Here is a 13984-nt window from a genome sequence, read left to right as displayed (position 1 = left end):
TAATACATTGTTATACGTCGCCTCGGTTAGCACAAACATTTTTCACACGAGATATTTGTTTTGTCAACAATGCGTTATCACAGTCTTTTGTACATGAATTGTTCACAGAAAACATCAAACGATTAGCTTTGAGAGTAGTGCTTCTGAAATTTTTTTTAAATATTATATAATAATGCTTACAAATGCAGTAGAGTATGCTCGTGTATTACCGACTAGATTTTTTTTAATAATGCAATCTTTTTTTATTCAATATGGCATTATACATCGACATTAAACTACACTGTTAGAAATTTCGAAATGAATTCATGTAACATGTAGTGGTTATAAAGTAACTGCAAATCCATATAAAATATTTGATATTATAATATAAAATATTTGATATATTGGAAAGTATATTAAATTTAATAAAATTGATATTATGAAAAGCACTATTAAATGTCACATACATGTACACAAATATATACTTTTCAGTTATAAATACATTAAATTTAATATAATAATATAATTTTAAAAATTTTATATATTTTTAACAGTGTAGCTTATAAAATGAGCATCATATTAAACTAGTCCTACAAATACGCAATACAATAGTCCTATTACAATCGTTTAATGGCTTTCATTTTATTCTTTCTTCGTGCGATATGTATCATTGGTTTCTCGCATTGGCACATGAATACTTTAAGAAAATTTGTACATGTTTCTACAGAGAATAGCCTTTCATTTTGTAAGTTACAAATGGCCTTACAGTAACAGTATATTTATATAACCATTTTATTTGGCTTGTCGAGTGCTATTGCGACTATATACATCTTTTGTCGCTAATACTGTCAAGTAATGTTCTACGGACATACAGATGTATAAATAAAACTAAATAGGATGAAGTATGTCCTTTGAATCTTTCTTTTTCTTTTAATATCACAAAATGGCAAGCACCGTCCTTGAATGCAGTGATAATGATGCCTAGTCGTTGCACGATAGAAGTCACGCCGGAAAAATCTCTGCTTTTGTGATATACGCAACGTGAGCGATTTATACTGTCATTCATTACTTGACGGATATATATATATATATATATATATATATATATATATATATATACATCATCCTACAGTCATCCTATTTCAGATTTGACTAAACGTTAGCACTGTATTCGGCGGAGGTGTCACTGTTTTGGTCAGGCTGCGGTGGCTCTTGCACTATTACCAGAGGCAGTGTAAGTGGTAGGGGAGTAGGCTCACCTGAAGAAAGTGAGTCTGTTGTTGGAGCCACCGCTGGCGATGGCACATCTAAAACATCTTCGCAAGCTTCTTCATTTAAGGTCTGCAGTGCTCCGCAAATCATTTGCTCCTCCAATGTTACCTGAAACAATACAATTATATGCATTTTAACATGTTCACAACAGATAGTATTTTTTACTTGTTGCATATATAAATAAATAAAATTAAATATAAAGATTTTTTTATTTCTTAAAGTAAGTACAACAGCTTACCTGAAACTGATACCAAGTGCAAATGTAAATAAACAAAAAATTTTTTGTAAGTTTTCAATTATAATATCAATTTGTAAATTTAGGATTATTATTTTGTAATTTAATAATACCTATATACCTGTTTTTCCATGATAGATTGTTTATTTTGATCACGGCGAGTTGATCCATCCGTTCTCGATGCTCCTTTCTCTTTTTCGACGTGAGCAGACACACGTATGGAATTATTTGGCAAGGCGTGATCTATAACGAATAAAAATGATTCAAAAAATGGTTGAATAAAAAAAGGAACAGATAAAAAAAAGATGTCGAATATACCTTTGCGTAAAATTTGTTCGGATCCTACAGTAAATCGAACACTTCGAGGACCTTCCTCATATGTGAATGACGAGAGTTCCATTTCACGTAGTGATACAATTACCATGCGAAATAATTCCCAATCTCCAAAAGTCATTTTAAATACCTAAAACATATAAATATATTTAGTATTTAAAAACTTCTTTTTGAAATATAAAGATGTAACATTCCAAAGATTACTTTTTTCAGTTCTTGCAAATCGCAGTGTAATAAAACTCGTCCATTAATATTGTTTTCTTTGATGGCTTGCTTATATATCGGTGTTTGTATCAAATTAAGACTTTCAATTTTGTCGATCAGATCACATACTCCGTTCACTGATAAGGACGACAGTTTTATTTCTAGAATTTCGGACTGCAAATACAAATAAAGCAATAAGTCACATCTTTTCAACAGCAAGTATTCGTACAATTAATTTACAATGTTATAATTTACCGGTAACGTAGTCGTTACGGAAAGCGGTTTTGTCATTGGTTCCATGGAAGGCATTTGCACCCAAGCTGGCGGAACTTGCCATTCGAAGCTTGGTTGATAACCCCATGATGGCGTCGGTGGCACGGATCCCTGCAAACTCGATTGCTTGACAAGTTTCGCATGTCGATTTGTCGACGTGTTTCTTTGTGGAGCCCATTGATCAAACGGAACACCATGACCATGCCAAATATTACTTTGTTTATTAAATAGATTCATATCTTCCTCTATACTTTGTTGCTCCTCCTTTATTTTTTTTTTAATGTACGGATCTAGATTAATAGTGAAAGGCAAGAATATTTTCATATCACTAATGAGTAAGCTGGATCGATGGAAAGTGAGAAAAACATCCAGTTTGCGTTCGTCTCTATCTATCTCGAGAAGTGGTTGTACCTCTTTCAGTACTGGAATTTGCGGTCGCACCCTAATAAAATAATATAATATATATAATATAGTATATATTATATATATATATATATATATATATATATATATATACACACACATACATACATACATACATATATATATATATATTAGGTGTTGGAATTAATTCGTAGCGTTTTTAATGAAAGAATGTTATTTATTTCACATGAGCATTAAAAAATACATTAATGAAAGTACTTCCCATCACTTGTAAAACGCTACGAATTAATTCCAACACCTAATATATATATACACAAAAACGATGTAAGAAAAAGATATTATATAAAATTTTACATATTATATAAGATTCACATACTTATCGTAAAGACTTTTGAGTGACATATTATCATCCAGAGTTTCCTCATACAAATCGTAATGAAGAATGAGCCAAGATGTCCTAAAAGGCCATTGCTCAGTAATGTTGATCCAACTAGCTAAGTGATACCAGTTGAAGTCAATTTGGAATGCTTTAAGTAATCGTCCTGGAAAAGAAAGATAGATAATATATATATATGTATAAGATAAACTCACATTGTAATATTATGTGATGCATTAATGCATTACCGGTAACATAAACGACATTCATTAATCTCCTCATGCTGCGGGGATTCACATCGCTAAAATAATCATCAGTGAGCAGCATCTTATTGAGATCTTGCGCGCCGCCCAATCGATTCAAATTACTGCCAATACTGCTAGCGATCGATTCACTCAATCGCATCTTTCTACTGCCCTTTCTAGTTTGAGGTTTCAATTTTTCGTTGCTATTCATTATAGCCGATTCCGTACTGAGTCTTCTACTCGATACCGAATGATGCATGGTGCTGCTCGCGGTATAATTAACACTCTCCTCAGCCTCCGTCCATGCCGTCTTTTTGTAGTATTGAGCAGTCTGTTGCGCAACCTTGACTTTACGTAAACCGCTATTTTGTAAGTAGAATGGCAAATGTACCATATTCCGCAAGTAATCATGACCACCGATATTTGATTCCGAGAATAGCCTTCTGCTATTTACTTCTACTGCCTACACGCACAGTATCGGACGATAATTATTATTAAAGTAACGTCTCGAAATTGATATTATGATTTTTTTAACATTTTTATTTTAAAAGTTGCTTACCTTAGATATAATATGTGGATCAATTGCGAGTATTACGACAAAGGGATATCCGTTATCGCTAAATAAGGCCTGTATAGCGTCCAAAACGAGTAAAACTTTATCCTGTTCGCAACTATCCAAACCATCCACTATTACAACTAGTCTACTTTGTTGAGCCATAAAACTATCCAAGCACTTGACCTATTTAAAATCATAATTAAAAGCTATACTATTGCAAGCAAAGTTTTAATCGTTATCTCAATAGATGAGTAATTTACCATTTCTGTCATTAAATTGACTTCGCTTTTTAAAGTCTGAATGAATCCTTCGCTCTTCAGAGTCTCTAATTTTGATATACTACGTTGAAGATGTCTCCTCTGTGAAAAAACCAATGCCTGCAGTGTTCTACTCCATGTGTACAAATTTGCTATTATACTTATGGCCAATACCAAGGCGATCGATATCATGATAATGTGAGCAGTAACTCGCTCTATTGTAGATCTAAACACATAATAATATAAGATAAGTAAATAAAAGCGAAGAGAGAATACTTATATTCGACATATAATTACTCACTTATTATTGGAAATATCTACGAGGTACACCGTAAGTATCGAAATACCGACAAGCAAGCTGCATAAGCAGAATTCAAATATGACTACGTAAGGCAAGCAGCATAAACGCCTCCATTTCCACGTAGTGGTCGATTTATCCGGTTTTGGCCGAAATGCTCTGTATAATCTGGTAGACAGAGAACCGTAGTCATTCTCAACAGAATCGTACAGCGAGCCAACCATCTGCACGACCGCGTTCTCACCGGCAGCAGTCGTACCCACGCGGGTTTGATCTGTGAAGTAAAACTTTATCGGCTGCACTGCTATGCCATCATGACATTGGCTGCCTGGTGGATGACAAAAGATCACTTGCAATAGCAATTTTAGAGCGTTCAGCTTGGTGGTGAGCGTTACTGTCAGATTATATGGCCAGTACCAATCGTATCTATGATTACAGATCTTCGATTAGGACATTGTATATGAAATAAATAGAACTTCACTCCTTGCTGTTTTCCTTACCTCTTATTGGCATACCAGACAAGTATCAGAAAAATATAAACGACAACTAGTAAACTTATTCCAGACGATAGACCAATAATCCACGATTGTAAGGCAAGGCCAAGTGTGATACCCACAAGTAGGGATACGTGAGCTACTACTAAAAAGAGTAAGGAAGAAAATTGGAATACTGGATCGATCCATTGTCGCGCAAAGTTCTTCATTTCCTCTGAAATAATAATCGTTAGTACTTTTTCATAAAGCTCACGTATATACTCGAAAAGTTTTAATTGCCATAACGTAATATTCCATTTAAAATTAAATTTTGAATTTTTAATATTTTTTTAAAAAAAGATTTTGTTACAAATTCATCAAAGAATTATCAGTTCATAGAAATAATTTTTGTGATATTCCGTAAAATTACTAAATAGCATTGTAACAACTCATTTGATAATACCTCTTAATTTGTTCAGTAAAAATGATTTCCCAGAGCCCCATTTAGCATAAAGCCCGACAGTTATTGGTGTAGAAAGCGATGGTTCACTGAGAATGTCTGCTAGTGCACTGCTGTACAAATCGTAACCAAGCATGTTTTCATTATCTTCATTAGTATTTAAGCGCCCTGTAACGTTTATCACATTTTTTAATAAAATGAATTAAAACATTAAAAGTATGTTTTCCACATATCGTGAATTAAGTTACCAATAATAACGTGACACGAATAATAGCATCCGTCTGATTAACTTACGAGCACCGAATATCTGACCAAGCATCGTCTTGGGATGATTGACATCGATGTTGTAGGGGGTTTCACCTTGTCTATTCGGACGGTACAATAACTGGCTATTCTTTGGATTCCTCAGTAATATCTCAACGATTGCTTTTGATCGCGCGCGCATCGCTATGTGTAATACAGTGTCGCCCTTCTTGTCCGTAGCCGAGACCTTGGCTTTCTTGTCTAAAAGTAATTGCACGATTTCGGCGTTACGCGACCTAACCGCCCGTAATAAAGGCGTGTCGCCGTCTTTCGTAGCAATTTCCAGATCTGGGTTAGCGTTTAGTAATAATTTGAGTATCGCTATATTGCCTTTTTCTACTGCTATGTAAGTTGCGGTTTTTTTATCCTAAAATATATACGGACGGGGTCGTTAGTTCGATTGGGACGATTCAAAAGTATTGCGAGGGTGTCACGAACCTAGCTCGAAGTGGCTTAAGGATACCACAAAACCGGATCGTTATCATAAGATTGTTTCTTATTAAAGTACCCATCACTTGAATCTAGTGATTACTTTAACAAGTTTGACATATCTCACCATGTGGAACTCTCGATATGCATAACAATCCGGCTTACCGAAATGATCAATAATTGGGAACCGCAATGCACGGTGAAAAGTATAATTTTTTCCAAGTCGATCTTCGAGGAAGATACGCGAGTATGAGGAAAAATAAGTTGATTCGTACCTTTCCAGCGATGTCGACGTCCGCATATTTTTTCAGCAGTGATTCCACCACGCCTCGATGGCCACCTTTAACCGCATGGATCAGATTCGTATCACCAGTACGATCCTGAATATTAACGTAAGCACCGGCATTTAAAAGGGCATTCGCTATTTCGTGATGACCTTCACGGCAGGCAATCGCTAGGGCGGTACAACCATCTTTGTCTAGAGCGTTGACGTTGGGCTTGTGCTCCAATAGTAGCGATACCACCTCCACGTGATTACCGAGGGTTGCCACAACCAAAGCAGTCCATGAATACTACAAAGAAAAGCGTTAATAGAACATAAATATCATAAATTATTTTGATATCTAAAATTAGAAAAGTTTCTGAAATATTTCTTGTTATTAGGTGTTGGAATTAATTCGTAGCGTTTTTAATGAAAGAATGTTATTTATTTCACATGAGCATTAAAAAATACATTAATGAAAGTACTTTTAAAACTTATAAATACTTTGTAAAACGCTACGAATTAATTCCAACACCTAATATATTAAAACGTTTCTATTCACGATAATTTCATCGTATTATTTTTCATCAACTTGGAATTCATCACTTTTCCGTATTATTTTTTTATGATTTATCGATCTTACCATGCCTGCTGTATCGACATTGGCCCCAGCTTTAAGAAGATTATCAACAATTTCTATGTTTCCCTTGCGCGACGCCCATATAAGTGCCGTCGTGCCATACTGAAAAAATAAAGCATGAGTATCCCAAGAGTAAAGCATTGGCCATCAAATCTGTAATACATCCGCTGACAATTACCTTGTCGCCGACATTGACCTTCGCCCCATGAGCAATGAGATCTTTGACTATATCAGTATAACCCCTGCCAGCGGCCCATACTAACGAGGATATATGAAAATTTCCATGCGCGTTGACGTCAGCTCCGCGCCCCAGCAGCATCGTCACCGTCGCCGACTTACCCTTGTATGTCGCCCACATGAGTGCCGTCCATCCACCCTGCAATAAAAAAACTCCTTCAATTTTTTATCTACAATGTTAATTTTTTTAAACAAAGATATTTATATCTTTCTGTTGAAAGCTAAAATACAAATTGATCGACAAAAAACATAAGTATATAGTGATATTAAATAATAAAAAAATAGAGGATATTATTAAAAAATAATAATGTGCATATATACTATAATATATTAAAAATCTTAATATAGGGTGTTTCAAAATTCGTGACTCAAAATACTGTAGCAAGTTTTTAAAAAAATAAGTAAAAAAAGTTATTTGTTTCCGAGATAATAAGGGTTTAAATATGGCCAATTACAAACTATTTAGACGGTCACCCGATAAGCTCACCGTTGAAGTATGCACTCATTAATACTACTCACTGTACGCGCGTGCCATAAAAACGCGCGTGTCAGGTTTAAACGTAATCTGTAATTGGCATATTTAAATCTGTGTATCTAAAAAATTACTGTATAAAATAAAAATTTACAAATAACTTTTTAACTAAATTTTCAAGAATTTGCTTGCTAGTATTTCGAGTTGTGAATTTTGGAATATCTCTGTATTTTAAAGGAAATAATTTCGATGAAAAAGAGACAATAAAACTCTTAACATAACGAAAGAGGATAGAATTTGTGCAAATATAATGAGTTTTCATTAATGGCATTATGCCAGTCTAGTAAGTATGCAACTTCTTCTGACCATGTCTCGATGCTCCAAATTGGCGCCGTGCTCGAGCAATTCGAGACAAATTTCGGTGTAGCCTTCTTTCGCTGCACACAGTAACGCTGTCCAATTATCCTAAGAAATTATACAGAAATGTAAATATACTGTTTTTTTTTATATATTATGTTAAATATACTGTTATTTATATATATGTAATTTTTATTTAATATATATAATCAAACGAATACTAACCGCGTCTTCAGCATTAACGTCCGCTCCATGATTGATGAGTTCTCGGACAAAGTGTATTTTTCCCTTAGTTGCTGCAAGGATGAGGGCGGTACTACCGTTCTATTATAAAAGAATAATTTGTCAAAGAGAGTTCGACAGCTTAAATATAACAATGAATACAGGAAGAACTTTCTTTCACGTAGTCATGAATTTTTTATTCATGATTTAATTAACTCAGAGACTATCTATAAATTATTCTTAGATTATTATTTCTCCTTCAAAATTTTCTACTCCTTCCCATGAGAATGAGATTTTTACCATTTATTTATGTCGACTGTTATTATAATTTAATATTCTGGAATTTCTGATTGCACACGATCTTTGAACATCTTTTCGAGCGATTTATGATCACTTACTTCATCTCTGTCGTCGACCTGCACTCGCTTATTTTCGAGGAAGCTCTGCAGTCCGACGAGATTATCATCTGAGATATAGCTCGCGAGTGATCGGTAACAAAGCGATACCATCGAGTCAGTCCGATGCAATGTCTGTAGAAAAATCAAGAATGATTATCGTGAGATTTCGATGTCCAATTTTTCTGCTGTTATTAAAAATCCGTTAGAAAAACTCGAGAAAAATTAAGTAAATCCAATCGCTGTTCACAGAAAAAACACATATACATGTACGAAATATATAGCAAATTGCACCATTCAATTCCTTTATTCAAAAATATCATAATTGTCGAGTACAAAATTTAAAGATGTAAAAAATTTTTGGATCTCTTTGGGTTTATCTAAATTTCATCTTTCAAACCTCTTTTCACTCAAAACTATCTAAATTTTGTACATCTATGCCTCTATTTAATTTAGTTTTCAATAATATATTATGCTTCGACGCAAATGGTGCAGCTGAGCCACAACATGTTACAGAAGTAAGCTTTCAAATTATCGGAATGCGGAGCAAGCACCGAAGACAATTTGAATCGCCGAAGGCAATCTCGTAAGTATTAATCCAAGCAAATAAATCAAAAAATATACCTCCTAAGATTTCTGAAATTCTGACTCATACTTCTCGGTTTTTCCTTAAAGCTCGCGCCTGTAAATAGCATCCAGTTTTAACTTCAAAGTAAAATAAAAAAATTTTTGCATTCTTGCTTCGATTCTGCGTTAAAACAGAGATCGGTATTATCCAGCCGAGTTTTTCCTCTGTTCTCGAACGATATTGGATTTATGATTTTTAATGACGACAGCAATGAGTATGCGTGAAAGAATTGCGTGTTATATATTAACTGTAATCGTTTCAATTTAGTTTGCAACTGCACGCAAAGCATACGTTCTCCATTCGCGACAAAAGATTTAGAGAACGCTGCTTGCGTTTTTCAATCTTGCGAAATGGAATGCTGGGTCAGTGATAATGAGTGACACACGAATGATAAGGGATTAAGTACTTGTGTGGAGAAAGCAGTGAAGCTGGGAACAAAAGTTAGCAATGTTAATTGTAAATTTTATTTATTTTGCAAAGCATAATAAAAGAAATAGAATTATTTTTTTCATGCTCCATTTGCGTGAATTAACTTTATTATTTATTATTCATTGTTTCCTATTATGTTAATTATTTTTAATTGTTATGTTAATTAATTTTCTATTTTTTATTTTATACATGTGTCATTTTTTTCGTTACAATTTTTTGTTTTGTTCGAAATAATTTCATCCACTTTTCTCTTATTATTTGTTCAACGCTCATATTATTTCTCATGCCCAATTTCATATAAGCTAATTAGTAACAAAAAATTTTGCGCGTTCAGATAATACTTACGATAAAATCTGATTAAAATCGAATTTGCTCTGAGATCTGTGCACAGACTTTTACGTTGCAGAATTTATATACATGTAGATGTTATAACATTTTAGATGTTATTACAAATATAGGTTAAACATCAAACAGGAATAATCTTGTAAATATCGTGTTTTATTTTTTTTTAATCAAAAGATCCTGCGGCAATAATTTAATGACATTTCGTCGACGTATATTATCGATAAAATCTACGCGCGTAAATTGACTTGGCATTTACGGTATGTAAGAGGATATAATGCTAAATACACTCCTTGACGGGATTATACTCATAATCCTACGATGCGAAAGTCCTGTACTTCCCTCGCATAACAGCGATAGTAATAGTCAGTAAACTTTGCTACAAATTATATTGGAGCGGAATAAAAAGTTCATAATACAAACTTCAACATTCAACCAGCTGTAACTTCATTAAAAATGAAAAGAATATAAATTTTAAAAAAGAGTTTAAAAATTAAAAATCTCTACTTTCGGAAGATCACATGTTTTTTGAGTTTCTGTGAATTTGATAACTTTTATATTGTATTTTTTTAGAAACATGTATGATATAAATGAAGTAGAGCGCTACGATCCAATAAATTACACAAATCACATAAAATTTGTTAATGTTAAATCCAGATATTTTTAATAATCTTGTTAATAATTCACGTTTTAGACTAAAAATACGAGTAAATACTTGATGAAAGAATACGAAAGCCGATCTGTCAGAAATGTAAAGGTTTCTGATGCAAAGTCAAAATTCTAAAATATGCTTCAGCGTTGATTCTCAAATCAGAATTACCCTGACAGAAAAGGTTCTTTTTTCAATGTCTAGAATGTCGCTTACAGGGATTATAGCACCATTCGTCGTTTACTACGGTCCGAGTTCTACTGAATAAAAATTCGATGCAGGAGTACAAACGCATATAAGCACCCACACGCACACATAGAAATACATTAGATCAGGTTTATTTCATGCAGTTGATTTTGTCACTATGCTGAAATATCTGGCAGTCGCATGGCTTAGTTTATACGCATCAAAGCAGACGATACTGATGCGCGCTTTACGTCGAGATAAAATCGGTGTCACTGTGTTAATTTGCAAGTGTTGACGGATATGATGTGAGCATTAGCCGTCAAATCGATGATAGAACCGAGTCGGGCAAAATTCTACTATATGCACACGTGCCGTTATGTGTCTCCAAAATTTTCTCTGACACGTGGCACTAATACATTTTATTGGTCTAATTCATAGATATTTTATTGATCTAATTCATAGTCTAACATATATATGATATATTAGATTTATCAAATTATCTTAGTCATGATTACAGTTTGTTATTAAGTTAAAGGTACAATAGTAGTTTTAAAGCTATGAATGGTTCGTGATTAAAAATTTTTGAAATGTAATTAACTTCAATTAAATTTTGTATATTTATCTCGAGATTGAAAAAATACTTTTAGAATTTCAGAGTAGTACAAGATTAATATGTTTCATAGAAATGTATGTAATCGTTCAGTTTTTTTTAATTGTAGTAATTTTTTTGTAATATTTCGTGAAATTATTTAATTCATATTAATATGACATAGGACAATAGACAATTTAATTATTGTCTAAGATAATTATTAAATTATTTAATAATTATCTAACTATTAGACGACCATGACATACAGTTCCTACTTGCAGATTAGTTATCAGTTATAAATGCAACAAGTCCGATAAGATAAAAGTTCGAGTTATGTCGACAACGGAAGTGTTGACGGTCTTCGGCGGCCTGCAATTGCAACAATTAGCATTCTATTATTTGTAACGAGAGCATCGTCATCGTTTCAGCTCGGTTCGATCTTAAACAGGCGTGTCAATGTAAAGCGCAAATTATTTTAACCACAGCATGTGCTAGTATACGAATTAATCAAATCTAATGTTATAGAGTCACTTACGTCAATATCTAGCCAATCTGACACGTGATATTATCATCGTACGGGTTCATTCTCAATAAATGACAAAAAATTTTAATTTGTCTCATTTGTTCGATTTATCAATGTAATTTCACGCTCATTCTTTTAATAAACATTGAAGTTCATTGCTAAAGACTGTTATTATAATTACTTAAAGAATTCAGGCTAAAAATAAATCCACTATTTGTACGATCTCTTTTAACTCCGTGCCAGACTCGAATAGATAGTTCTTACGTATGTATATGACGTCATATTTAGAGTAAGGGCTCTTTCAATTCCAATTAACGCTAATCGATGGTTAACTCAACGTACGTGATTGCCAACGTGAGAACTAAACACAGAAGAGGAAGAGAGAGAGGAAACATTCTCATACATTAAACTGTTGTTGGCACATTTGCAAGTTAATCGTCGATTAATTTAATCAGAAATTTACTACTTTAGTTTCTAAATATTATTTGTTAATATTTCATATTATATTAGCTTCTCCCAAATCAGAAATGTTTTACTTGATTGAAAAAATAGCCAAACTTTTAATGGGTGTTAATGAAAAAAAAAAATGTTAATAAAAATGGCGAAACGACGTGCATCCTGACTCTACACTAACCGCCTGTGAATGCCTTCGGATGGCGAAGTTAAACTTGCGACCGATACCATCGGCTGGTGCTGTGAAGGTGATGGAGGGTACGTGAATGTGCGAGAACACATGATGATGATGGTGGTGATGATTGTGCAAGTGATGGTAGTCCTCGTCGTGCCAGGTCGCAGGATGCGACTCGGGTATGTGAAGACGAAGAAACGATCTTAATCCGCGGCGCGTTCTATCAATGGAAATGTCGTCGCTGATGGTGGTGGAGGTGGTTGACAGATTCGACAACGTGGCACTTCGTTGCAGATTGTAGTCTCCATTCGGTAAGAGGGAATTCGGCACACCGGGAATAGCTCCAAGCAAGCTGGGAGCCAAACTCGAACAGATAGCTGCGTTTGCTATGCTGGACTTTCGGATTGGGTTCACGCTGGTGCCAGCTAGGATATCATCAAAGGTTGGTGATTTTTGGCTGGTCTCCATCGCAGGCTTTAGTAAGGTTTGGTTCAAATCAGAGCTCGTAATCGGCAACGTTAATCTGCGACCACTGCTGGATTTCTCATCGAAACTGTCTCGAATAACGGCTATCAATGGTTGTGGTACTGTATTATGTATTTTCTCGATATCCGAGCGTTCTTTCGCACTTGTCGATCGTTCTGATAATGTCGGGAAACGAAAATGTTCGCTAGATCTCGAAGGAACTTTTAAGAAATCGGGCGTCAATTGAGATTGCTTCGATTTAGCCGTAGTAGTTGGTTTCGTAGGAGTGCGCATTGGGTGGTCGCCGATTGATGAAGGTTGAAACCTCGTAGATGACTCCTTCGTAATGACATCTTCGTGTTTGAGCGAAGGGAAGACACCGTCGGACTCCGTAACTGATAATCTTCGTGTTTCGACTTTCGAAATCACATCACTGCCCTTATTGTATTCTTCTTTTGTGTTACGACGATCTGATATTGTGTACTCGTCTACATTGTTCGGTGACGAGCTGGAATTTTCCAACGATTGTAAGCATTTAAAGATGCGATCTCTCACGTATAAAGAGGAAGTCACAAGTTCAAGGCTAGGTGAGACCAATTTTGAAGAAATCTCCGCTTTTGTGACGCTGGTCTTTCTTTCGACTTTTGTCGAATCGTCATCAGAGGTTGTTTGTGAAACACTTTTTTCCGATTCTTTTGTTGGTACGGCTTTGTCCTCTTTCCCATCATCGTCTTCATCGAAACTATTACGGAAGAACGCCGCCGCAATTCTAATACGTTCATCTTTGGCCTTCCGCATGGCATTCTCTTTGAATGTCTATTCAGCACGAAAATCGAAAACGGCTTTCCTTTGCTATGAGTAAAATATGCACACACGTAGAATT

General features: G+C 34.5%; 1 protein-coding gene across 5 annotated transcripts in view; it reads right to left on the bottom strand.

The window, feature by feature from the left end:
- Arms (Ankyrin repeat-rich membrane spanning) overlaps nucleotides 1–13984 on the bottom strand; it is a 39875-nt gene that overhangs the window by 4032 nt on the left and 21859 nt on the right. For 3 of the 5 annotated variants that reach the window (XM_087413862.1, XM_087413865.1, XM_087413863.1), the window contains 19 exons: nucleotides 8666–8797; nucleotides 8271–8369; nucleotides 8055–8153; nucleotides 7158–7355; nucleotides 6983–7081; nucleotides 6353–6649; nucleotides 5640–6015; nucleotides 5349–5513; nucleotides 4913–5120; nucleotides 4416–4838; nucleotides 4118–4340; nucleotides 3861–4040; nucleotides 3305–3764; nucleotides 3057–3222; nucleotides 2279–2738; nucleotides 2024–2197; nucleotides 1805–1949; nucleotides 1609–1729; nucleotides 1239–1366 (listed from right to left, as the gene is read on the bottom strand). In XM_087413862.1, coding sequence (XP_087269988.1) covers nucleotides 1239–1366; nucleotides 1609–1729; nucleotides 1805–1949; nucleotides 2024–2197; nucleotides 2279–2738; nucleotides 3057–3222; nucleotides 3305–3764; nucleotides 3861–4040; nucleotides 4118–4340; nucleotides 4416–4838; nucleotides 4913–5120; nucleotides 5349–5513; nucleotides 5640–6015; nucleotides 6353–6649; nucleotides 6983–7081; nucleotides 7158–7355; nucleotides 8055–8153; nucleotides 8271–8369; nucleotides 8666–8797 — 4153 coding nt within the window. Of the gene's footprint in view, nucleotides 1–1238; nucleotides 1367–1607; nucleotides 1730–1804; nucleotides 1950–2023; nucleotides 2198–2278; nucleotides 2739–3056; nucleotides 3223–3304; nucleotides 3765–3860; nucleotides 4041–4117; nucleotides 4341–4415; nucleotides 4839–4912; nucleotides 5121–5348; nucleotides 5514–5639; nucleotides 6016–6352; nucleotides 6650–6982; nucleotides 7082–7157; nucleotides 7356–8054; nucleotides 8154–8270; nucleotides 8370–8665; nucleotides 8798–12642; nucleotides 13954–13984 lie in introns of all 5 variants that reach the window. The other 2 variants (XM_011055350.2, XM_087413861.1) reach the window with 2 other exon arrangements.

Source organism: Acromyrmex echinatior, chromosome 15 (assembly GCF_024713525.1).
Source record: "Acromyrmex echinatior isolate Ae372 chromosome 15, ASM2471352v2, whole genome shotgun sequence".
NCBI classification, from domain to species: domain Eukaryota; kingdom Metazoa; phylum Arthropoda; class Insecta; order Hymenoptera; family Formicidae; genus Acromyrmex; species Acromyrmex echinatior.
This window is presented reverse-complemented; position numbering and strand designations above follow the sequence as displayed.